The following is a 17,661-nucleotide window of genomic DNA, read 5'->3' on the forward strand; positions in this document are numbered from 1 at the left end:
TTTCTGCTACAGCTGTGAAGAATTTTGGTAAAATAATTGTGTGGTAACAGAAATCCTCAAAGGGTAATATTTTGCTTTGTCTTATATTTTGCAGATGTTATGAAAGGAAATTAATTTTAGAGTCCTTGAAAGTGAAAACAGTGGCCAGTTTCTAGGTGTGAAGTGCCAGGCACTCTCCGTAAATTCATTACTTGCTTTTCCGTGCCGCCTGTTCAGCACAGTACCCTGTTCAGCCCAAACTTCACGTTGTTTCCTGGTTTGAAGCCCAACCAACTACTCGGCCACTGGCACCAAGCCTTAAGCTTTCCCCACTCATAGATGAGAACTAGTTACCTAACACTGCGCTTTTACTTAAGTTCAACTCCAACAGATAAAAGTATAATGAAAATATTTAGCTATTAAATAGTGCTAATGTAACGTAATTGTTTTGTTTTGTGTTATTTGTTTTCCTGACAGGCTCACAAATGGCATGGCCATTCCTAGAACCGGTAGATCCCAATGATGCACCAGATTATTATGGTGTTATTAAAGAGCCAATGGGTGAGTGTTTCTGAGCAACAGCGTGAGTGGGTGGATTTAGGTTTTTGAATATCAAATGAATTACCTGCTGACCATTTGCATCCAGAGATCTTTAAAGATGTGTTTTGCAAAATACACAGGTTTTGCAGTGAGGCAGATGAAACAATGTGATTTCTCACTGATATATTTAGCAGGTTTATCTATATATTTAACATATCTACCTCTAGGCTGGCTCTTTAACCCTAAATACTGTCAGTCTAACATACAAAATGTGAAATTCAGTGCAGCAGTAGGATAGAATTCCTGGTTTAAAATTATTTCAAGAGGATAAATCTACCATGTTTTGCTTTGGATTTTTTCTGCCTTTGTGCATCAGTTCCTCCTACAAGTGTGGAGTATGTACTCTGTGGTTTGAGGAGGAAGTGGTGCTCATAGAGTTGTGTGACACGCAGCTTAAGGTGGAGCTTAAAGTTATTTCCATCTGACTAGATAGTATACTAGATTTTGGATTGCATGTAATTTGTCTTTAAAGCTAATGAATAACAATTGATTCAAGGGGGGGGGGGGGGGCAGGGGGGCGGAAGCGGGAAGCACTGCAGCTTTACACTGGTTTACCCTGATCTTCCTAGACCTTGCCCGGTAGCTAGGAGTAAGCTCGATAAACGCTTGGAATGTGAAACGTCTTGGGAAAATCTGCCTCCTGCCCGAAATGGTGTCACTAAATGTTACTCCTTTCCTTCCAGCTACTGAACCAATACCTTGTCATCTGTCTAAATGAGACCTAGTGTATCATTTGAGCCTTCCCACCTGCTCCTTACTGATACCAGAGATAGGGACGTTAACTTCAATATTTTGACAAAATCGTGGTATGCTGACTGAAAATAATAATTTGCTTAGGAATTGTGTCCTTTTCTGTTCCAAAGTTCAGGAGTGTGCTGTTATAAAAAGGCTCAACAACTTCTATTCCATAATTGATAGGTTAAAATTTATAAGGAAGGCTCAAATAATAATCTAATTAAGCATATCAAGATTTAATGGAGTAAACAAAAGTGCGTTTAGCCCTTTCTAACTTAACTAGCAGGAAAATACACTTGTAAGTACACAATATACGTAAAACACCCTGGGTAACGCAGGCCTGTCTGCGCTTGTTTTCACACATTCTGGCACTGCTGGCGGTTCAATATCAGCACTTTTAAGGGCATTTTCCAAAGGCAGGTCGTTGTTCTTTCCAGCTAAAAGTGCCACGGTACGTTTAGACAGCTATATTTATAATCGGCAGTTCTCGTTCCTCTCTTTAATTTACATTTGCATTAAAATAGGACAGTTACTGCTTACTTCACCATTCTGGTCTCATCAGTGTGTCTAAGACATCAGTAAGAATGAGAGCACTAGCGTTTTGTATGATCCTGCACTTGAAATCTTCCATCTGTGCCATGTGGCAATGTGCATATGCCCTTGAAAATTGATAATTCATTCAAAGCAAGTCATGAATTCAAATAAAAAATAATCGGAAGGTTTTATACTCTTGGTCTCAGTGAGAGCTGTAAAGAAAATAAAGTACAAGTAACTGAATCCAGATTGTCTGACTTGCACCCCACCCACCCACCCCCAATTTCTTCTGAAAAAACAAATAGCTTCCTGCAAAAGACCCAAGTTTTCCAAGGTCGTTTTGATACTTACATTTTAATGCAGCTGTACACAACGTATTAATGCATAAGTGTTTGTTCTGAAGGAGCCCTACTGGTGTCACCGTGTCACAGGCAGCATTCCTGGAAAAGCAGCTAACCCAGACAGGCTTTGTTTCCTGTAACCTCGACAACGTGAACTTCTGTTGGGGACGAAAATGTCTCATTGTAATGATCTCTGGTTTCTTTAAAGACCTTGCCACCATGGAGGAAAGAATACTGAAACGTTACTACAAAAAGGTCACGGAGTTTGTGGCAGACATGACCAAAATTTTTGATAACTGTCGTTACTACAATCCGAGTGACTCCCCTTTTTACCAATGTGCAGAAGTTCTTGAATCGTTCTTTGTACAGAAACTAAAAGGATTTAAGGCAAGCAGGTAAGCTACAGTGTTCCTAATCATAGATGTTCTGTTGTCCCCTAAAATCTTCTTAATGCTTTTATAAGCTTACCTTGCATTCGTGGATTTGCCTCTGTGCATTTCTCCAGACAACTGCTTTTCTTTTAAAGGGAAAAAAAAATAGTAATCTGTTCTATAATAGCCAGCTGTCATTTTCTGTCAAAATTAAGGCTGAAATACGATTTTGTGGCGGTTACTTTATAGTATTTCTTCCAAATGAGTTGTTAACGTGCAAATTTGGGCAGCGGCATCATAAATATAGAAAATTTGAATGGCACTTTTAAGTCATCGCTGCAGAAAACTTAGTGAGAATCATTTCTGATGAGGACAAATACTGTGTTTTGAGTTACAATAATGTTCTACTGTGCAGTAAATACTTCTCATGCTAAAAAGAGACAATCGTTCTGTGAAGCTTATAGTCCAATGAAAAATGAAAATACTTTCGGTTTTACTAATTCATCTTTTTGTAACTGTCCGTATTTGAACGAGAGAGAATAAGGGTTAAAGTAGGGTGTGGAAAACTAAATACAATTCAGAATTCACTATTTAAAATGAAACTGTCCTTTTTTAAATGTTTTTCTGTGGAAGGATCAGTGTAGAGTATTTCCCTAACACAGACATTCCTGAAAAAGAACGTGCAGCTCTACTACAAACTCTTCTGTTGCTTGCCTGTTCGTTCTAGTGGCACGTACATGGGAGTTGTACGGCACCAGTCAAATTATAAATGTATTTAGTACAGCTGTTGCTAAAGCCAGCTTACTCAAAACACGGAGGGAGTATGCGGATTTCTCCTGCATGGCTGCTGTATGCCAACATGAGCCAGCTGTAACGGAGTTACAAATGTTGGGCGCCTTCCAGCATTACTCAGAAATTGTCTGTGTGTAGTAGTTAACTCTGTCCATCCGACTGTAACAGTCACAACTGTAACTGACTGCTTGCCCAGGATAATAATGCGGGATTACACCCCTGTGTAATTAACTAAATGGAAAGCTTCGCTTTACATCCATTGTTGGGGAAGCTGTCTGATTTCCGTATGCAACAGGAGTGGGACTGATAGGAAGGGATGAGAGCCGATGGATTAGTCCAGCATTTTTCTTTCCAGTTTAATACCATATTCATGATTTTTGTCAGGTAGTTTTCAGCTCATGTTTCTGTCATCTTGCTTTAGCTGGTTATCCAGCATTCACTGTGCTTGTACACTTAATTTCATTGCTGCATCTTATTTGTTACTGTTTTTCATTTATACCATCCATGTTCTTTCTTTTCTTGCAGATTGTGATATCTTTAGTCTGAACTTTTTAACTGGAATCAGAACTGGATGTTTGGGGTCACTTTCTTTTATTGTACAATGCGATGACATTAAACTGCCCTAAAAATCCAGACCATTTGTCTAAAAAGTAAATGTTGTTGGGTTTTTTGTTTTTGCTACCAGCATAGTCATACTGGTAAACTTAACCGTATTAACAGAAAAAATTGTCCCATTCCTCGAATACTGTATTGAGAAAAATGAAAAATTCATCTCGGAAACCATGTATTTTATTGTTTTATTTTCAGTCACTAATAAAACTGTGAATGTCAAAGAGTTTTGCTGAACTCTGATTAGCAAAAATGTGATTTTTAACATGCCTGTTCAGTTTTTTCTATTAAGTTAACCCAAAGACTTCTTGAATAAATTTAAGCAAAGTATACCTTATTATAAATATTCACAATTAAAAATGTCTTTCTGCTTTCCTTTTGATGGACTACTATTATGTAAATACAAGAGTAAAACTGATTGCAGGCATTTTGGAATATATCAGTGACACACTGCATTTTTACGAGTACTGAAATATTTGTTCAGGAGAAAATGTGCATGAAAGCCAGGATTTTTTAAGTATTCCTTTTTCTGAAGGGGAAAAAAAAAAAAAAAGGAAGCGACATGGTGGTAATTCCCTCCTTGTGATTTACCCTTGGCAACACCTTGCAGCAACTGTGTTCTCCAAAATGAAGGGTGCTTAATTCTTCGCTTTCTTCTGTATTCTGCAGGTCCCATAACAACAAACTGCAGTCTACAGCTTCTTAGAGTTCAGCGTGTTAACCTAACACACGAGCAAGAATCTGGTTGTCTGAAAATTTTTAATTAAGAAGCCAGATGTTTTTAGTCAGGTTATCCTGACAAGACTTGATGTAAACTGCGTTTTTATTGGTCACAACAGTCAAATTATATTCTTGGCTTATTTTGTCCAAAGGACAAAGAAATAAAAATCAGCAGCACCACTTTCTTGTCAAGATCAAATTGTTGTACTATTGTGGCAGAAGCAGGAAAACTTTGTTTTGTTGAAGGAAAGAGAGAAAGAGAGCAAGAAAAAAGATACAGTAAATGGGGTCACGTTTAACTCCATGGAAATGCCACGTCTGTTCTTCAGTGAAGAAGCTGGTTTAAAGTCCACACAGAAAACTTTGACTGTATTTATTTATTGTTGCAAAAAAGACGCTTTTTTATTGCTGCCCTCATTTGTCAGCTAATTATTTTTTCTTATAAAATCCAGCCCCGGTTACATGTAATCCATTCTGTATCTTAACATGATTCCTGTAGGTAAAAGTACAAGAAGACCTCTAGATGTCTTTTCTTTCTATGAAAGGAGCTGCTATGTACACATGTGCACACACAGAGAACTGGGAATCAACAATGAGTTTATCATTCATGGTAGATAAAACCAATTAAGCTTGCATAAAAGTTGGGCTAAGCAGTCATGGACTACAGACTCTGTTGCCTTGAATATAACAGTACAATTTGTCATTTACTCTGCACCAGACTGAAATGAGTAAAATCTATTTGAAGGTATCTTGTTTGTAAACATTTGTCAGATTCTAATTTTTTTCTTTTGTATTAAAATTCAAAATATGGATGTATATGAAACAAAATAAATGGAGATAATTGTTCTCCCCACAGATGTAGGTGTCTTTTGAGTGTGCGCTGATATGTTTGTAACACTTGGGGGATCTGTTCAGGAGTACAGATACTACAGGTAGTAGGGGAGGGAAGCGGCCAGGCAGATCAGACTTTATTTTGCTCCGAAGGTGGCGTTTACTACGTTTCATTCCTGAGCAGCTGTTGGCCCTTCATGAGATTTCTGCAGCGGTGCCAAAATGACTATAACAGATCAGGTGGTAGGAAGTATTTTGTGAAATGTCACTGCCCACCGCTGAGTTAAGTGATATTTTGCCAAGTACTCTGGGAATGTGGAGCACCGACTGTAACGGTACCGTGGAGAGGCGTCCTGGGCCGCTCCGTTGTTCCTGTGCGAGCGGTGCTACTGTGAGGGACAAGTGGAAGTCGCCAAGGGGCTGCAGGTGGCAGATGCCATTGCTTTTTCTTTCCACTGTCACTGTGGCGTTGCGTATGTAGATGACGCGCTCCTTTGACCTGGCCGTAGTTAAATCCGCCCTGGTTCGTGTGCGGCTCTTGGAGCATTTGACTAGCTTTTGCACTAACTCAGTTACCTTCTGTTCTGCAGTGCTCTGGGATGTCCCTGGTTTATGAACGAGCTCCTTTCGGGTTTAACCTCACACCTTGCTATGCAAGAACCTCTTCTGGTATTTTTCTTACAAAGATGTTGCTACTGACCACACTTTCTTACACTTACAGGCTCAGGTGTACAAGTTCTGCTGGGGTAATTTTCTCTAATAAAAACCCGTGGGTTTTTTTGTACGTACCGATGTTGTCATTTAACCTATATGTGGAAATTAAAAAATAATTGTTCAATGTGAAAACCATAATCCTTTTATGCTTCTCAAAGTTAAAGAAGAGTAGTTGCATTTAGGTTTTGTTGTCTTTTGACGTTTAAAAAAAATGCTGCATATTGTATGCATTGTGTTTTTAATGCAACGAGGGAAAAAAAATCTCAACTTTTAACAGCGTTTTAACATATCCTGCATCTCATCCAAACTTCACAGTATTTCTGTACTATTTATTCATATATAAATATATATGATATGATTTAAAATTTTCCTACCTGTAGGCAATAGATTGCTATGTTTTTAACAAATTGTGGCAAACTGAAGAGTACTTTTTTGTACCTTATAGGACACATCATCCTGGACAAATAAAGTAATGTGTTTGACATGGATTTGGTGGTGTTTCTAATGAAACATTTGATAACATTATCCTATGTAGGTCTGGGCTTTGCCAGATGATACATAAACTGCCAGTCAATCAGGCTGATGAGAGAATTAATTCATACGTACGATTTCATTGTGCCAAGAGCCTTTCTTAGCATTTTCAATTGCTGTTGAGTAGGCTGAGTACTTTTCTCAATTCATTAGTGGTGATCTTCTATAGTTAAGTGGTGTTACTGAAAATACATCACTCATAATTAATATTCACCTTCCTTAAAGTCCTGGTAAGGTCGTAAGCTTTGTGATCTCTGTTCAGTCATCCTCCTGTTGGTATTTTTATAAATTATTGCAACGTTTGTTTCAAAGTGGTCATACATTGTAACACAGATTTTGATAATGTGAGCTATTCCAGCTTGATTTTCTTTTTGTCTCATCAAAATAGAAGCCATTTTCCTTGGTCTAGATTTTAGTTTGTGCAACAGTTACAATGGAGACTTAAAGTCGAATAAAAAATTGGGCTTACCCAAAAACTTGAGAGTAAAGCCCTGGAAAGGCAGGAAGACAACAGTGTTCCCGTACGTCTGGATTTCTATATATTGCCTGCAGAATTTTCATGCTTACCCTGCTGGGGAAAACAGTTATTACTGTGGGGGTATCAAAATTACCGTGGCAGCTATTGTTGAAGCGCCGCTGCTTTTCAGTGTGGTTAATGCTGTGGGGGTTTGTAATAGCGAGTGCGAGACACTGGACATCCACTTGATCTAGGGAATATGTTTTTTTATTCGGTATGTTAGCGTGGAGTAAGGCTGGTAAGAACAGGCGTTCCCCTCGTGCTCCAGCTGTGTTTCAGCTGGGCTGTGAAATCCAGTGGCTTGCTGCTCACCTGTTGTGATGGTATTTTAAGGAGTGAGCTTCCAAGCAAGAAGGGAAAGGTAAGGGGGTTCGTCACACAAAAGGAGAACGCAGAATAAACTGCTGTTCAGGCTGGCTTCTGCGGCAGTAGCTGTTACCTGAGAGCGCGGTGCAGATGATGGGTGTGTGATTGGCATTTTACTCAGGCTTTGGCTGTCATTAGCGCTGGTGTGCTACTGTTTACCTCTTCCCAGAGACAATCAAAATGGGATCCGGCTGTGGATGTTATTTCTGTACCCACGCTTGGCCAGGTTTAGGTGATGATAATGTCTTGGGGGTGGGGAAGGGGGCTTAATTGCTCCTCTGGGCCAGTGGGTGACTGTAGGACTTGCTGGCTAGTCCATGGAGTTCAGTTGAAAACGGAGACAAAGAAACTTGAGATACGCGTGGAACCCTCTCTCCTTCCTTCTCCTGTCCCTCCCAGTCCACTCCAGCGCTTTGATTCACTGCCAGGAGCCATGGTTCTGCCAAATCCAAAGCCCCCTCAAAGTCTCTCAGCAAAATTCCATTTCTATATGCTCCGCTCCATGCAAAATCTTTCACGTTACAAAAGTGAGTGAGTATATATTTTAGATAGACACAAGGTACAAGTAAATTTCTGTCTTATAGTAACAGCTCTTTGGACCCCAAAATACGATGTTTGCTTTTGGTAGTTGGCCCCTATTCCGTATCAAGAAATACTTCACACATTGTGACTTATGCCCATCCACTACTCTGTAGCTTTTCAATAATGCTAAATCAAGCTGCAGATGTTTACAACAGGTAGAATTGTGTTAGAACTACCTTTGGTTCAGACGCGAAAATGCTCACCTAAGCCGCTGCTTCCTGTTCCAGGTCACGTCACGTACATCAGTGTGTGTATTTTTTTTGAAGCTAGACTGCATTTTCCCATTTTTTAATCTAAATATCTATCTTTAAATCCCCAGCAGACGTGTCAGACAAGGATATGCCTTTGTTTATTATCATTACATAAGGTTTTTGGATCTTCCAGGACCCAGGAGACTGTGAACTCAGAACCCCATGAACATTTTTATCAGTTTCTTTTAAAGATTTACGATTTGTGAATACTGACTCTTGGAACAGCAAACATTTAAGATCGCCTTTGCAGCAGTTTTAGGTTCTTACATCCCACCACATTAAAGGTATTAAAAGATGGTGTCTTTGATTCAAAAAGTAACTTTACTGATGTGCAAATACAAACTTCCTGATATTTCTCATGGGAAAATGACACCGGGTACGCGGTGCTAGGACTGAAATTTTAAGGCACTGACAGTGTAACCAGGCACACACAACGTGCGTGCAGTTGCAGGCTTGTTTTGCATTCCTTGGCATGAACTCGCGCTGTTATTTGTAAGCCTAATTGGGCATTTGCGTTGTGCAGTTACTGATTTGCTTTCAGTTTGCGCATTCATATACTCAAATAATTACATCGCTATTTTGTTTGCTTCGTGTGAAAATCCAGCTCTGATTGAAGCACAATGTAATTTTTAAAAGTAGTATGGACATGTTTGAGGATACCGAAACAATACACGTGATCCTTAATTTTGCTGGGTTTTTGGGGTTTTTTTTTTTATCAAAAGCATGTCATGCGTTAGGCAGAACTGTGTGAAAACACAGTGGAGATCTTCTATAGGTATCACGCTGGTATCCTTAACGTCTATTCAGGGTTTGAAAGTGCGGTTACTTCTGCACCTAGAAAAACACCTCCAGAATTTTACTTTACAATTCCTACAGGTTATTAGGGGTGCATTACAGCAGGGGAGGCAATAATAACCTGTGGCTCTGGAAACAGCTGGAGCAAATTCGTGACCAGTTCACACTCCCTGCACTGCCTTCTGTGCTTAACTTTGCAATATAGAGGTACCTAGTCGGGACATCTGGGTAGTGTTTGCTAAAGCTCAAAAGCGAGTGTCCTACCTCTCACCCAGTTGCAGACTTGAGGAGAACTGCCTCCCGCTGCTGCTAAACCGTGGCCGGGTTTCTTGTGGTAGGGGAATTCTGCTGCTGCCTGTGTCCTGGAGGGAGGTTGCTGGCGCCTTATCTGCAGTTAGCGTGAGCCGCCTGCACTTTGCGATTCCTCTTCCTGTTGAATCTCTTCACGTAGCTGCTGCTGCTTCTAAGCAAACCATCCCCTGGCCTCAGGCGCCCGCGCAGAGACTGCAGCAGGTTTGCAGGGATCTGTCGTCTCTTGTGGTAGATTCGACCCATCACGATGTATCTACTGCCTGCAAAACAAACGAGACTTCCATGCTGTGAAGAAAGCACAAAATTACTCGCTGTACTTGCTGGGAGGGCAGCAGCTTTATGAGGAGGGGTGAAGTTGTACCCTGCAGGAACGCATCCTGAACGTGTGGCTCGGTGCAGCAGCACCCTGAGCTTCAGTGGGACTTGTGGGGTGTGCTTGCACTGAAATAATGGTTTACTGCCTAGCATTGCAAGGAGGAGGTTTCTGAGGGAAACACTGGGATCTGATAAAGTGGCGTTCAGAAGGAAAACTGGACTACTTACAAAGGCATCAGCTTAAGCTCCTGCTTAATATTTTAGCAGTCCTGAGAACTCTTGCAACTGTTTTGTAACCAGAAAAAGTTAAGGACTATATTGCTACTTGACCTCTTCACACAATTCTCTTCTAAAAGTTTAGAGAAACTAGGAGGGAAAAGCCCTCCAGCTTAAGAGTAAATACATGGGTTTATTTTTATTTTTTCACAACTTTCCTGGATAAGCCTATTAAACTAGGGCAGACTAAAATTGCACTGCACCCAAAAGGAATAATGGAATGGATTTAGCTGGAATTACTTACCAAGTTTAAAGTCTGGACACGGTTTACTGCAGTTTAAAGTATCCACAACTAGAATGTGAACTCGAAAGAAGAAGGCATCAGGAGTAATATACAGGCGACTCATCTTGTATAATCCATCGCTGTTTACCAAAAGCGTAATCAAGTGGACTCCATGCCCCAGTCTTTCCATGTTATAAACAATTCCGTTCACTGCTGATTTAAAAGAGGGGGTGGGGGGGAAACCCAAGCATCAGATTACATACCTTGGTGGCAACTCAAGGTATATGTGAAGGCTCTTATTTAAAATACTGTAAAGTAAGCATCAGCAGAAATTCATTGGCTCAGTAGCAGGCAGTCTTGAACGCAGGAGTTGCTTCAAATAATCAGATTTGTTGAGGTCATCACCTTAGTCTTTGCTGAGTTACTAACCTTGTGTTTTACAGGTCTGAGATGTTTCTTAGTGAAGTTTATAAAATGTTTCAAAAGTGATGTTTTTAGTAGTTTTCCATCCTGATACGTAAAAAAGTGGGCATATTTACTTAAAGTAAAATTTTCCAATTTCAAACTTGACAATAAAGTACAGAGCTAACCTGCTAATGAAACGCTTTGGCTTTTGAAAGAAAAGACCCTTGTCATGCCAAGAGGCAAGGGCACCGAGTGGGCCTTGCTTTACACGCAGCCACTTCGTGCTCTCCACCCAGTTTCTGGTTTTGGCAAGCGCTGAGCTGACTACGGGAGCCAGAAAACAACGGATATGTGGGGCAGGTAAGGCAAAGAGGACTTATGTACACCTGCCATGTGGAGTGAGAATTTTGATTTAGTCATTTATTCTGTAATCTGCAAAGAAACGAAAAGCACTCCCCGATAGCTGCAGTGGAACCTCGGCTGGTCTGTTGCTCAGACTGTCTTTTTCCTACCTGCCTTTTTCAATTTAAGAGATGAATGAGACCACTACTTGTTAAAGGCTAAAATATACAAAGGTTGAGTTGCTATAAGGCCTATGTTTGACAGGAATGCATGAGAGTGGTTAAAAAATAAAAGAATATAGCATCTGTAGAAAGCACTTCCTGACTTTGCCATTTAGAGAAAACAGACGTCTTGTAACGTGTTTATATTCTACAAATGGAAACATCTGTTACCACTAGGCATGTATTTTGCTTATCTCTTAAAATACTGTGAGAAAAAGTTGGTATCTACTTCACAACTTCTTAAGCGCAAGGCAAGAATTCAGTCAGAAAATGCTTGTTCTTAAACAATACAAAACTGCCAGGCTATCTTCTACCATCTTTAGCCACATCAACTTGGACGCAAGGACTAAAGACATTTAATCCTAAGGAACTTCAAGGAGAATTCTTTGTATGGAGGGGATCACAGTTTTATTTTTGCTTGGTTCACCATTTTATTTTCATTTGAAATGTCAGCCCCCAAAATCACAAACTCGCTATAAATAATGAGGTAAGTACACAGCTACAATGTTTAATGTTAGAGTATCTAAAACAGTTGGTCTTTTCAGTTCTGTTGACCAGTAGCAAGAATTCTCTCGTCCTCCAAGCAGTGGAAAGCAGAGGAAACGGAAAAAAAGAGCAATACTAGCCCAAGGCAGGGAAAGGGTAACGTAGGGCTTGGTACCGTTTGTTGCCGTACATTTATAAAGAGCTGTGATAGGTCCTTTTAGTGTCCTTAGTAATTATTTAACATACCTGGTGAGCAGTATCTTAAAAGCAGAAGTGAAACGCTGGTAGCGGATGAACAAAGAACGGCGATGCTTTGTCTGTGGGGTGCGCCAAGGACACAACTTACCAAATTCACTGGCACAGAAGGCCTCCGCTTCGTCTCGCTCTTTCCTGCACTCGGTCAGACACGCCTTCTCCTTATCACCATCTAGAAGAGGCACACAGAGTGAGGGGCGGCAGCTGACCCCTTTGGGATCTCTCATCCAAATTGTGCCACCCCACCTTTGGAAAGCTCACCATATCATTTGCCAGAGCGGCTGCCCCCTTACCTTTCTTCAGCGCGGTGGAGTAGTACGGCAAGTTGGATGACTGGCGGTTGGTGACCCAGGAGGGTTTGGTGATCTTTTTGAAGGGATCAGTGTGTTTATAGGGGATTATCTTGCCCGGTCGGTTGAAGTGATCCAGTGTGTTTGGATCATCTGACTCCACTGCGCCAGAGTCTGGAAAAGGACGAGCCTCCACTAAGGATGTCATCTTTTGGTAGGGGGATGCTGCCTGGTGGAGGTGGGCCGACACGCTGTTGGCAGCCTTGGCCAGCCGCCTGTCCGTGTGCTTTCTGTTGGTGTGGTTGAAATCAAAGGAGGCAGGAGAAGGCCCCTCGGTCGGGTTCTCCAGAGGCAGGGCCCCTCCATACTGCAAGGGGTGTTTCCTCAACCCCGTGCTGTTTTCTAGAGAAGGCTTGGTGCGTTTCTTTTTGTCTGAAGAGAGGGAGAGAATCTCCGGGAGCTGTGGCCGCCGCAGGTCGGTGGGAGGCAGAAGCCAGTGTTCTGTGCGATTCCCTCTGGCGCGGCCGGTGCCCCAGGCTGGCGGTTTGACTTGGCCAGATGCAGCATCTGCTGAACTGTAAGCATGTTTGCCACGAATCTGACTGGGTTTCTCGATATAGGGCAGGGATCCTACGTGCACAAGAAAAGGAGAGAGTGAATTAGCACTGTAATTTTTTTTATTCTGTGTGCTTCTGAATGGGCAGTGCCTGGCAGATTCGAGGTTCTGGTCTGTAAGTGAGGCCATCAACAATAAGACATAACTGATAAATAGTTCAGCTGATGAAATACGGTAGAGCTCCTCATTCTTCTGTACTCAGGCATGGAAGGCCCAGTGCAGAGAAGGCAGCTGTGTGAGCAAAACACAGGAGATTTGCATTTTTACTTTATTATTGTTGCAAATTAAAAACATGATTTATAAACAAACCCTTTTCTCAAAAGCCTGAGTCTCCAGGGAGCATCTGAGGAAACAAGGTTCACATTGCCATTTGGGATGCTTGTTTAAAAGACCATGACAACAGAACTATTTGGTTTTCCCATCCATGGGATGCCTTATTGACAATGTCATCTGGACCCTTCAGTGGCTTTGGGCTTTGAACGCTACTGAAAAGATCTTTATCCACAGTTCTGGATCTCTGATTTTTGCACGAGAGCTGTATAGTAGCAGTACCATGGTAGCTAGGCTATTGCTGCTGAGGAACAGTTATTTTGAGGCTTTTCTTAAGTTGAGAGGAGAAGGGTTGAGAAGGGGAGGAAATGTCTGGGAATCTAATGAAAAATGGAAAGGCTTAATGCCACTGTTCACACAAGCCGGACAGTCACCTAGGCCTTCATTTATACCTTCGCCTCAATCACTTTGACCTCACAAAGCAAAACGACCTTCTGTTTAGCCTGGGAAGAAAGAGATTTCCTCTTGCGCTTCACTTTCCTTGCACTTTAGTCCTTCACTGCATGCCTTTAGTTAGCCAGCACAGTTTAAAAACAGTTCACCCACACACAGCCGCTGCCTGGGTGTTCGCTGTCTGTGGTTAGCATCATGTAGGAGGCTGATCCTAACTCCTTATGTGAAAAGAGATATTCGACATACATAGATCAACAATGTCCTGGTTTATCTTCTGTAACTGACTCAACTGCTGACCTTGCCACTTCTCCCCCTTTTCTCTCACCAGCTGCTGTCATGGGAAAGATTCCCTGATACTTGGGCTGGCCACACGTAAAGTCAAAAGAATGTCCATGAAGAACAGGGTGGAAGAAGTCCAAGCTCAAGAAATCAATAGGCAAGGGTGTTTTGGAGATGGTTCAATAGGAAGCTCTCAACTCCGAACAGGTGTTTGGGACTTGGTTTTATAAGTACACTTTCCTACCAGTTTATCATGCCTTCTCAGTCATGGATTGTAACAAGAAATAGTTCATTTTTCTCTACTCGATCTGTTCAGGACCTTAAGGCTCATTCTCCTACACCAACATATTCCTGTCTAGCTCTTAATACAACCGCAACATGATCAGCTCCTTCCCAATGGAATAGAAGTATATCTTATTTCTGTTCTGTTCAATGAGGTACTAAAAAATAAGCCAACCAAAACTGTTCAGGACAGCTTGCTGCAGGCACATGACAGCACAGGGCATGCCGAAATAAATTAGGAATCTGGAGTTTACAGGTGAGGGGAAGGAGACTAAAAGGGAAAGGTCACACACAAATAATAATACAAAAGTCTCAGATGCAGAAGCAAGTCAAACTTCAACTGCTAAATGATGGCTCGGAGGACTCACGGCACCAGCTAGCTGCCTGCTTTTGGCAGGTGCTCTTAATTCTTTCAAATGCTGACAAATCCAGTAGCCCAATTTACATTCCCATCCCGCAAACATGTTGAAATGTTTCTTTCTTGAGCCCTTCCTTGATTACTGCTACCGCTTGCTGAAAACGCTACAGCTGAAGAGGGCTGCTCGGGCAAGAACGTGTAGCAATGTGTTTAGCCTCCCCTGATACCAAAGGCAAATAAGCCCCAGCCCCGCTTTGAATGTTAACAGACTTACCGGCCACTGAGCTGGAAGATGATCTAATGACAAAGCAGAGAAGCCAGAACACTTTGGTTGTCATTTTGCAGTAAAGTTTTTCCAGACTCAAAATGAACTGGAGTCTTTTATGCCCTTCCCCCGATTCATGCTAATGAGAGGCAGCCTTAGGGGAAACGGGAATCACTCACTGGACAACCCACTGGAGCAAGACCAAGCTGCTGCCTTCCCCACCAGCCTCACTACCCCTCCTAGGAGGAATGCATACGGACACCCCCCCTTCCCATACACACACCAGCCCATGCCGCCTGCAGTCAGTCACCTGCGTTTCTGTGAATAACATCTATGTTTTTAGCAACAGGTTTTTATTCTGGGGGAGGGTCTTGCTTCCTATGACATTTTGTAGAGAAAATCATCCAGAACAAATAACGGATTTACTGGATATGGAGAACTACGTTATAAAGTGCAACTGAGATACTGGAACAGGCAGCACACCTGCACTTCAGTGTCTGTAAGGGACGTGCATTACAACGAACCATACTGGGGTATTTCTGGCTACCTCCAGTTACACAGCTGGTAATCTCCTTTTATAGTTTAAGGAACCAGTTTCAGTGATCCTTTTCAGACTGAAAAAAATACAGTAGTTACTGTTCAGTCCAAGGAAAAGCTCTGCTGACCCCAAATATAGATTTAGTTTTAAAACTCTATTTGCTAGCATGATCTCTACAAATTTTCACACACCAAGCCAACCCTGATTTGGATTACTGAAATAAGTAGGCTTATTTCTACATTTCCAGTTGAAATGGGTGACCTTATTGCTAGACAGGATTGCTCTTGTGACAGTTTATCTTACTAGCTGCTACTGGGTGTGGTGAAAAATTAGCAAACTCATTCATGCCTTTAATCTGCGACAAACAACTTGAAAACCCCATAAAAGCACTCTACCCCAGCTCCTGAAACCCAGTCCCTGACAGAAAATCTACCCATCAGTAATGCCTGTGTTGTGTGGCCCAGAAATTGCCTAGTTTGTTTTGTACTGCCTTAATTAAGCAGTTTAATAGAATTCTTAAATGTTCAGAGCTTTATCTCGGGCAGCTATGGGTGAAGATACAGAGTATTAGCCAAACAGCATGCAAAACAAACAAACTTTTTAACACGCCTGTTACTCAGTGTTACGTTTCTACTGCAGCATTTATTAATCCTTATTTTCCTCTGTTATTGAAACATTTTCATTCCAAAAGTATCCCAAGATAGCTATTATGGAAATAGGAATTTAAACAAAAGATGAGGGAGAGCTCATATGTTCCTCCTGTAGCTCATCTCCCGCTCAACCAGCAGGTGTACCTGCAGCAAGCCAGCGTGGGGAGTGGGGAAGGCTGTGCTGGGGGGGGGCAGGGGGGATGGAGAGAGCGATGGGGGGAAAGATGGAGGGATGGAGGGAGAGAAGGATGGGGGAAGGAGGGAGGGAGAGAGGGAAGGAGGGAGGAAGGGAGGTATGGAGAGAGGGAAGGAGGGAGGTATGTACACTTGAGTGTCCCGCAGACCTGCCGTGTGCCAGGGAGTTTTGTTTAAATTAGCTAGTACCATAATTCAACCTATATTCACATACGACTGTGTCTATATTTGCAAGTTTCTCCAGATCTTTGGACAGGATCTTGGTTACAGGGCCCGAGCAGTGTTTGGGGTGCTCCCACCCTGCAGGCAGCGGCGCTGAGGGGCAGCGCCCGTGTACCCCTGCCCTGAGGGACCTGAGGCCGCGCTGAGGTACCCCTGCCCTGAAGGACCTGAGGCCGCGCTGAGGTACCCCCCGCCCTGAGGGAACCGGGGCAGCGCTGAAGTACCCCTGCCCTGAGGGAACCGGGGCCGCGCTGAGGGGTACCTACCCCTGCCCTGAAGGACCTGAGGCCGCGCTGAGGTACCCCCCGCCCTGAGGGAACCGGGGCCGCGCTGAGGTACCCCTGCCCTGAGGGAACCGGGGCCGCGCTGAGGGGTACGTACCCCTGCCCTGAAGGACCTGAGGCCGCGCTGAGGTACCCCGCGCCCTGAGGGAACCGGGGCCGCGCTGAGGGGCAGCGCCCATGTACCCCAGCCCTGAGGGAACTGGGGCTGCGCTGAGGTACCCCAGCCCTGAGGGAACCGGCGCCGACGGCCTCGTGCCGCCTCAGGAGAGCGCAGCCGCGGCTCGCGTTCCCTTCCGCGCTTACCCCCGGGCCTCCGGGGGACCCACGGGCGGCCCCCAGACGTGACACCGGCCCCAGCGGGGACCCGCCCGTCTGCCGCCCTCGCCCGGCTCACTTGAGCTCCCGGCCGCCGGGCACTCACCGGGCGGCTCGCTCGGCCACCAGCCTGTGACGGACAAGGCGCCGGCAACCTCACGCCTCGTCCTTCCGCCACCGAGGGGCCCCTGGCGGAGGCGCTCCGCTGCCGCGGGGTGCCCGGGAAGGCGGGAGGCGGCGGCGGCACCCGGCCCGGCGGTGCCGGCAGGCAGCCCGGCGACCGCGGGAGGGCGCAGGGAAGGAAATTTGGGGCCGTGCCTGTGCCCGCTGCAGCAGAGCGCGCTGCTGGCTCTGCTTCGGGCCGGCCCCGGCTAAAAGTGTTGGGGTGTCCCGGGTGGGCGATTACAACACGCGGCGCTGCAGGAAGAACCGGGTAGCCACCGCGGGGCCACAAAAACGTCTGTGGTACGACCCAGATGGGACTCGAACCCACAATCCCCAGCTCCGGAGGCTGATGCCTTATCCATTAGGCCACTGGGTC

General features: G+C 43.8%; 2 protein-coding genes and 1 non-coding gene across 17 annotated transcripts in view; 1 reads left to right on the top strand and 2 right to left on the bottom strand.

The window, feature by feature from the left end:
- Positions 1 to 5,536, top strand: part of BPTF (bromodomain PHD finger transcription factor) — a 56,566-nt gene extending 51,030 nt beyond the window's left edge. For 12 of the 15 annotated variants that reach the window (XM_037405300.1, XM_037405365.1, XM_037405400.1 and 9 more), the window contains 3 exons: positions 457 to 540; positions 2,398 to 2,584; positions 3,878 to 5,534. In XM_037405300.1, the coding sequence (XP_037261197.1) occupies positions 457 to 483 (27 nt within the window). In that variant the 3' untranslated portion in view covers positions 484 to 540; positions 2,398 to 2,584; positions 3,878 to 5,534. The other 3 variants (XM_037405309.1, XM_037405375.1, XM_037405318.1) reach the window with 2 other exon arrangements.
- Positions 4,126 to 17,337, bottom strand: C1H17orf58 (chromosome 1 C17orf58 homolog). Its single transcript, XM_037405454.1, has 5 exons — positions 17,227 to 17,337; positions 12,397 to 13,023; positions 12,195 to 12,275; positions 10,416 to 10,607; positions 4,126 to 9,840 (listed from the first exon to the last, which is right to left on the bottom strand). Exons 2-5 carry the CDS (start codon positions 12,599 to 12,601, stop codon positions 9,653 to 9,655), a joined length of 666 nt encoding a protein of 221 aa, XP_037261351.1. The 5' UTR covers positions 12,602 to 13,023; positions 17,227 to 17,337; the 3' UTR covers positions 4,126 to 9,652.
- Positions 17,338 to 17,588: 251 nt separating this feature from the next.
- On the bottom strand, positions 17,589 to 17,661 carry TRNAR-CCG. Its single transcript has one exon. It is a non-coding gene; the product is annotated as a tRNA-Arg (tRNA).

Source organism: Falco rusticolus, chromosome 1 (assembly GCF_015220075.1).
Source record: "Falco rusticolus isolate bFalRus1 chromosome 1, bFalRus1.pri, whole genome shotgun sequence".
NCBI classification, from domain to species: Eukaryota; Metazoa; Chordata; class Aves; order Falconiformes; family Falconidae; genus Falco; species Falco rusticolus.